Source organism: Dermacentor variabilis, chromosome 7 (genome assembly GCF_050947875.1).
Source record: "Dermacentor variabilis isolate Ectoservices chromosome 7, ASM5094787v1, whole genome shotgun sequence".
Classification (NCBI taxonomy): Eukaryota; Metazoa; Arthropoda; class Arachnida; order Ixodida; family Ixodidae; genus Dermacentor; species Dermacentor variabilis.
Genome location: NC_134574.1, coordinates 10,417,630 through 10,425,980, shown reverse-complemented (window position 1 = coordinate 10,425,980; position 8,351 = coordinate 10,417,630). Strand labels below are relative to the sequence as shown.

The 8,351-nt window shown below is 60.0% G+C and overlaps 1 protein-coding gene across 1 annotated transcript; it reads left to right on the top strand.

The window, feature by feature from the left end:
- Window positions 1-4,877: 4,877 nt before the first annotated feature.
- Window positions 4,878-7,388, top strand: LOC142588550 (uncharacterized). The gene has a single exon (XM_075700392.1). It carries the CDS (start codon window positions 4,878-4,880, stop codon window positions 7,386-7,388), a length of 2,511 nt encoding a protein of 836 aa, XP_075556507.1.
- The last annotated feature ends 963 nt before the right edge of the window (window positions 7,389-8,351 follow it).

Sequence of the window (8,351 nt, the reverse complement as noted above, 5' to 3'; positions counted from 1 at the left end):
CACCAAAGAAGCCCAATGCTCTATTTGAAGTTGGATCGCGCAACAATTCCAAGGCACACGAAGAAGAGTAGCACACACAGCAGAGCGTTCTGCTGCGTGTATTTCTCTTCTTTGTGTCCCGTCGAATTGTGCAATTCAATTTCAAGCTTCTATACCAATACAACCAGTCTTCAACCTCACCAATGCTCTAATTATTAAGCCACAATGGTGCACATCTTCGAAAGGTCCCAACACGAATTAGCTGCCCAACAAATCAACACAAGTGTAAAATATTGTACCATACCGTGCCATATTCTGTACCACTAAACTCGCAGGAATCAAAGGCGCAAGCATTAACCAGCCTTACTGCTGCCGTTACCATCATCATCATGACACCAATAGAAAGGCGGTGCTGCGTTTCAGCAAAGGGAGTGCCGGAGGGGAAGGCGTGACAGCGAGGCTTACAATAAAAATAGCAGTTGCAAGACATGTTCAATGCCAAAATATGCTGCATATCGCTCATCCTACTTTGGCATTGCGGCAAGCTTTTACACGTTTGAGCATGTCACAGTTTGTGTAATCATTGCTCTAAAGCTGTACAAAAGGGTACATGCGGCGCATTCTTGCACCTACGCTTTCGCTCAAACGAATACGTTAAAATACAACGAATAAAATAACGAACATTTTTATTTCTTTAACTGTCTGTTTTTCGTTTCGAATGCTAGAAATTTCTGATGACAAACGGTTGTCATACGCGGCTTTTTGTCTGCATATTTTTTTGCCTGCAGCCTTTGCGCGTTTCACGCTATCTCCCTTCACTGACTGCCGTCGAGCAAACTCGGGTAAAACTCGGGTGAACGAGAAACTCGGCCCATCCTGCATAGCACCCCAGCTCTCCGCCAGTGTAGGTAGCCACGAGAGCGATTATTTAGTTGGGAATCGTTCAGACTGTGCGGGTAAGAGACCGATCCGGGCCGCGCCGGATACGCATCCGGGAGCCGACGAATTGTGTACCGGCCAGCACGAGGCGCGAGAAGGAGACATGAGAGGGAGTTCAAAGAGAAAGCGCCGCAGAAAGAAGCGCGCTAAAGATCGGAATGCGGTGGCTAATGCAGTTCCGGACGGGACTCGAACTGTCGAAGAGAGAGGTCACGCAGCCTTTCGCTCCGACAACCTCGCCTCGCCAGTCGGGTGCATCCCGTGCGTCCCCGCTGCATCGTGCCTGCCGCAGGATCACTCCCTCTACCCGGCGTCCAGACTTCGAGTGACGAGACACCAAGACAGCTGCTCCACGCACGGCTGTGGTGCCTTGTGCACGCGCCACGTGTGTTGTGCGCGCGCTGCGTGTGTCGAGCGAGAGTGTGTTCCGCGGTGGGCATGCGTTTCTCGCGACGTCCTGATATCGTGCCCTGCGGTTGTATTGTGTGAGCGGTTTTTTTTTTAAGCATGAGTTTCCGCCCGCCGGAAGGACGCCCACCGCGCGCGGTTCACCGTCGGCATGCCAGCATGTCGCTCGTGACATTCGAGCCGACTACTCTTCAAGAGCTGCGTGCGAGAGAAGAGCTCCAAAACCGCGCCGCGCACATTGTCGACGAGTGGCTGCGCAAGCAAGCCACCACTACGCAACCAGCGGCTCCCGCTCTCCCTATGGCTGTACTCGACAGCACTGGGGCACAGGCAGCAGCTGTGGAGTTACCCCAGGCGAGCCCCATCTCCCTGACGCAGGACTCCACCCTTGCTGAGAGGACTGCCGCCTCCCTTCCCTCTTCAGACGACGAGGAAGAAATGGACTCCTCGAGCTCGCGGAAACGCGCCCGTGAAGCTGAGAGTGAGGAGGACGACATGGCCGGCCCTCGCAAGCAGCCACCAAGCGCCGCACCGTGCTCCGAGGCTCACGTATCACCCGACGTACGCTCGGAGCGGACAGCGGACGGATGTCGACAGCGCAATCCCCCGACAACCAGGAGTGACGGCCATCAAATCGTCCCTGACCCACGCACAAGATGGCGCTGGTCTCGAAATGTCGGCGCCGGCTGCTGCGACTTGCCTGTCCCCGCTCCTACAGAACGTGAGCGCCGTCTCTCGGACGCCTGATGAGTCATCGACTGCCTCCTTTGCACTTTCTCCAAGAGAGGGCGCGACTACTCATGATCACGCTCCACCAGCTACTGGACAGAGCGCAGCTGCCTTCCTGAATGATCCGCAAGCTCCTCCTGCAAAGCGCCTTGCCTCCAAAAAGAAGGGCAAGGGGAAGCGACGGTCAACTCCAGGCAGCCTGCAGCCTCCAGCGACTGCTACCACCTCGGGCCCAGCGGCTTCTCCACAGCAACAGGCGCCACTGAAGAACACCCCCACCAGTCCTCAAATCGCACTCTCCCTGGCACCCGAGAGCGGCGAACCAGCAGAGGACGCGTTCACCACCGTTCTCTCCAGGAACGCCCAGCGTCGCGCCAGGGCTCTACAACAAGCCGCCACCATACCTGTTGACCCAGCGGTGGTCGGGACGGCCCTTTTCCGCCCTTCTGGCCCGGGAGGGGCCTTCGAGCGAGGATCCCGCCTTGCTATTGCCGCCGTGCTCTCTGCGCTACCAGGGGTGTCCGCGGTCCGGGTTAACACTAAAAGAAACATCGTGGCCGCGGACGCGACCTCGCAGGCCTGCTTGGAGGAACTGCTCGCCACCACCGAGCTCCGAGGCATTCCCGTTGCTGCTCGTCCACCAGCTGTCCGTGGAAACAGCATGGGTTTTATACACGGCATTGACGGAGAGACTACCGACGCAGAGCTGGCTGGTGCGATCGAGTCCAGTGTCCCTATGTTGTCTGCGACCCGCTCCGGCAACAAGGCGATGCTTCGCTTTAGCAGCCCGGTCCCTCCCGAGCATGTGTCCATATACAAGCTCCAGTTCCGGGTGAGGCCTGGAAGACTGCGCCCACTGCAGTGCCAGCAATGTGGCCGCTATGGGCACGTGGCTGCAACCTGCGACAGACCTACCAGCTACCTGCACTGTGGGAAGTCGCACGAGCAAGGAGAAAGGTGCCCAAATGCCGCCCACTGCAATAATTGTGGTGGCAATCACCCTGCTAATACTCCTGCCTGCCCCAGGTGGCAGGAAGAACGTAGGGTGGCAACCATCATGGCGACCGCCCCTACTCCCCTCTCTCGTCGTGCCGTCCGGGCCTCTGTGCGGGAAGAGACACAGCAGGCGAAGACCTCCACACAAGTCTCGTATGCACAGGCCCTAACCGGCCGCTCACGAATGCACCAGTCGGCGATGCTCCCTCCTGGCCAGCCACCCAAAGCAGCCCCACGGACCCTCCGAGCCGGACCATCTGTAGCCACCACCACAACCACGGAGGCACCAGCCACACCACCACCGCAGGCCTGTCCAGACCCCCGCGACCAGCTGATCGCGAGCCTGCAGCTGACGCTGAAGGCCATCGGAGAGATGCTGCCTGCTGATAGCCCACTCCGAGCCCTCTGCCTCCAGGCGGGAGGCGTGCCGTCCACCCAACACCAGCATGGCTAGCATCCCATCGAGGTCCCACCGCAGCCGTCCGAGGGGGCTCCAGTGGAATGTAAACTCGCTGCGGCGACGGCACGGCGAGCTGTGCGAGTACCTCTTGCAGTGCGACTTCGACGTTCTCGCACTGCAGGAGGTATACGCCGTGGCCGAGAACCTACGGCTCCCCGGCTACACGGGATACTCGGGCGCCACCACCTGTGCCACACGCAGTTGCACTGCGGCACCCTGCCTAGATGGAGCCCACAAGACAGGGAAGCCACGCACGGCAATCTACGTCCGCAGCACCCTGGCGCATGCTGTTCTACCCGTTACTGACATCGCGGGTGGCCCCCTGGAGTCATGTGCCGTCACCGTACGCCTTGGCAGTCAGGACACGGCTGTGGCGAGCATCTACATTCGTCCAGGAAAGCCGTGGGATCCCTCCAGCCTCGTCCAGCTGGCTGTTCGCTTCGGTGGGCATGCAGTCCTGTGCGGTGACTTCAACGCACACCACACGTATTGGGGTAGCCGCAGCTGCACCCGCCGAGGCAAGGACCTCACAGACGCCATCAGCCGAGCTGGCCTGCTGATCATGAACACCGGGGAGCCTACCTACGTCCGCCGCGGAGCTCGCACGGCCATCGACCTCTCCCTCACCACCGAGCAGTGCTCCTACTCCTGGGCCACAACTCCGGACACATGGGGGTCTCACCACTTCCCTATCGTGATCAGCCCCGGGTCTGGGAGAAGGCCTAGATCAAGAACATACCACGTCACAGACTGGTCCCTGTTCCGAAAGCACTGCAGCAATTTGGACGATGGCCGTGACTTCCTCAACGCCATCGCGGACTGTGCTCAGGCTGCCACCGTTCAGTGCTCTGCCCACCCAGATGCCCCCGCTCCGGACCTCTACCTGCTCAACCTCCGCGCCTCCAGGTGCCGTATGGAGCGCAGAGCAATCCGGACGGGAAGGCAGAGCATTGGACCGAGTACAGACGCGCGGATGCCCGCTGCAGGAGGAGCCAGAGCTGGAGGAGCCTCTGCTCTGCCATCGAGGACAGGTCCAGGGGACCCCTGGCTTGGAGACTGCTCAAATCTCTCACCGGCAGGAGAACAATCCTACAACCTGTCCTCGCCGCTGCCATCACGCTGGGCGTCAGCGAAGAGGCCCTTGCGGAGCTCTTCGCCGACCAGTTCGCGCCGGCTGTACCACGCACTGCAGCCATCCTGCCGGTAGGACAGCCTGCCTAGCTGCCTGCACAACCATCACCCGGGGTGGACATCGAGCCAGGTTACTGCTATCTGCCAGGACCCACTGACGCTGCACGAACTCCAAGTGGCCCTGAAGAGGGGGAAGCGCCGCAGCGCACCAGGAGCCGACGCAGTGACGGCCTAAATGCTCCGCAACCTAGCCGCCAGCGAGCAGCAGCGCCTGCTCGACTGCTACAATGACATCTGGCGGTCAGGGCAGGTGCCGGAGTCATGGCGCACAGCCATCGTGGCCCCCATCGTGAAGGCCGGAAAGCCGGCTGGAAACGTGAGCTCCTACCGGCCGGTCTCCCTCACTTCCGCCGCCTGCAAGGTGATGGAGGCCATTGCTTTGGTCCGACTGGACTGGGTGGTCCGTGCCCGTGGCTTCCTGGCCGACGAGCAGACGGGGTTCCGGCGGCGCCGGTGCACCGCGGACTCCATCGCGGATGTGGTCTCCACGCTGGAAGAGGCCAAGGCCTGCGGTGACGCCGTGCTCCTGGTGCTTATCGATATCAAGGGGGCCTTCGATGGCCTGCCCCACCCAGTCGTTCAGCAGGCCCTGGACCTACTTGGCATCAACGGGAATCTGCGGCGGTTCATCTCGTCGTTCCTGGAGGAACGCACCCTCAGGGTACGAGTGGGCCGATCGAGGAGCTCCCCTCGGTCGGTGGCAGCGGGCGTCCCACAAGGGTCAGTGGTGAGCCCCTTCCTGTTCAATCTGGCCCTGGCCCGGCTTCCTGCAGTCCTGCCGATCGACCCCGACTCTCCGGTGAGCGCCTCCATCTACGCGGACGACATCGCCCTGTGGGTGCGAAGCCCACCACACAACCACCGCAGCGCGCGCTCGGCCCTGCAAAGAGCTCTCGACACCGCCGCTGCTTACCTGAGCAGCATTGGCCTTACCATCTCGGCAAGGAAGACGGAGGCCATGCTGCTCCACCCAAGAGCAGCCGCCCGTCGCACAGCACCCCGGCTGCACCTGGAAGGCGTCCAGCTACCCTGGAGCACTGCAGTGACGTACCTGGGGCTACGAATTGATCACCGACTGTCCTGGCTGCCTGCTGTCAAGACCCTGCATGTGCAGGTCCTCCGGGTCCGCAAGGCAGTCTCCCAGCTTCTTGCCCGAGGACAGGGCTGTACCACTGGGTGGGCACTGCGGCTGTACGATGCAGCAGCTACCTCACGCCTGCGGTACGCCCTCCCACTCGTGGCACCACCACCTGCCCGTCTCAAGAAGCTGGAGCTGCAGCATCGTGCCGCGATTAGGCTCTGCCTGGGCGCTCCCCGCAGCTCCCAAGTCGCTGCAACCTTGGCCGAGGCGGGAACATGGCCCCTGTCACTCCTCCTCCTGCAGCAGGGGCTACGCCACGTTGACCGCCTCCACCATGGACCAGACGGCAGTGCCCTGCTCTCCCGACTGCGCTCGCGGCCCCATTCACAGATGGGCAGACTCTGTGGGCTGTACGAGGAGGTGATTGGGAGGCCTCCAGCGAACAACGCACAGCTGCCTCCTCCCCAGAGACCACCCATACCCATCACCACAGAGCTGCCCGGCGTTTCCAAACGGCGCTCCCCGACTTGTGCCCTTCAACAGACGGCTGCCTCCCTCCTGCATGAGGACCACGGAGGAAACCTGCAGATCTACGCTGACGGCTCGGTGATGCCAGACACAGGCTCGTCGACTGCGGCCTGCGTGGTGCCCGCTTTGCGGAAGAGCAAGCAGTGTCGCCTCCCCGACCATGCGACGTCAACAGCGGCAGAGGTAGCAGGCCTTCAACTGGCTGTGGACTTACTCGCAGAGGAGCTGCCGGTGACCCCAGTGACCATCTACTGCGACTCCAAGGCGGCACTTCTCAGCCTGCAGAGGCCAGAAAGGGCCAGCCTCGGGGTTGCTCTGCTCTCGACAAGGCTGATGGCGCTCCAGGAGGCGGGCTGCTCAGTGTCCCTGCACTGGCCTCCAGCCCACGCAGGGATACCGGGCAACGAGGAAGCAGATGCACTAGCTAAGCGTGCCCACTACTGCGTGGTCCCGCCCAGCCTGGCTGTGACAGCCAATGATTTCACAAGCCACAGGCTTCGGCGCCATCTGCTGGCCTGCCATCCGGACAAGCGGACGTCCTTGGGCCGCCCTCCGCGACCACTTCCACAGCGCGGCCTTGCACGCAGGGAGACCTCCCTCCTTCTGCGACTGAGGATTGGCTGCTGTTGGACGGGTGCTCGCCGCCACCGGCATGGCCTCATCGCCTCTCCAGCCTGTGCCTCCTGTGGGGAGCCCGAGACCCTGGAGCACCTCCTACTGGCCTGCCCTGCTTACCTACAGCAGCGTGACCGTCTCCTGCAGGAGTTCCGACGCCTGGGGCTTCCTTCTGCACGGCAGGAAGACATCCTCTTCCCTGGTCGTAGCGAGCTGCCAGCCCTCCTAAGTGTCGTCGAGTACCTCGACTCGTCGGGACTCTCGGCGAGACTCTACGATTTTCTGCAAAGACGGATAGCCTCACGGCTATCCAAACTACTACAGGCTACTCGACCTGCCCCAATCATCTGGCTCCTGCTGGATCACCGCCCCCCTGGCCTTGTCACCAGATCACCACTCCTACCGGACCCAATGGGCCCTCCCTTCCGGACTGCTCAGCCGCTGCCCATGGCGTCACTTTAACTCTCTACTCTCCTAGCTCCTTTGCTCCCACTCTCCCCCCCACCCCTGTTGACGCTGAGCCGTGCTTCCGCAAGGGCTGCAGAAAACAGCGTCAACCTTTCCTTCTCCATTAAAGAACCACTTCTCTCTCTCTGGCTAATGTAGCGCAGCCAAAGACGGCGAATGACGCAAAAAGCCAGGGCGCAAGAAGAAAAAAGGAAAGATGCGGTCGTCGTTGACGATGTTGTCGAATCAAGCACGTTCGAGCCACCGGTCAAAAAGAGACCAAGAAGCATGTTGTGCACGGACGTGGACAAAGGGCACGGGGCAGTTATGTTCCTTGTCGGTCCGTCGTTCTTTTCGAAGTTCAGCGTGTAGTGCGAAGGAGCGCAAAGTGGCAGGACGGGACGAGGTGATGAGGAGTCGCGACGTGGTCAGTTGAGTTCATGATGAAAGCGGCGCGCCAGGACGCAAAGTGGCAGGAGACTGTAACGTCTTGGAGGAGCTGATAGCGTGTCAGCTCTCTTGTTGTTGCTCGGTAGCCAGAGTGGCTTTCAACCGCGACCACCTCGAGTACGGCTAAAGGTGAGTCAGTTGTAAACGTTTGAAACGGGGGAGGGGGTGCAAGTGAGCTTCCGCAGAAGTGGAAGGTGTTGTTTTGTTTTATTTTTGAGCTCTTGGAAGTTTTCGCGATTTAGGACTAGTTTCTTTCAGTATGTAAAAGTATGAGCTGTGTTTGTGTTTTGTTCGAGAAGCTCCGAGATTGGAAAGATGCGTTTTATGTAAACATGTAGTTTCGCGAGGTGTTCATTAATGGGTAGATAGGCTTTCTTTTTTGTGTGTGTGTGAGTAACCTGATGTGTCAAGGTTATTGGTGACAGGCCTATGGTAACGCGCGTGTGTATTACTTAACCTTCTTTTTTATGTGTTTCTTTATTTTCTAAGTTTAAGCGCGTAGGTTTTAAGTAAGTGCGTGATTTGCAC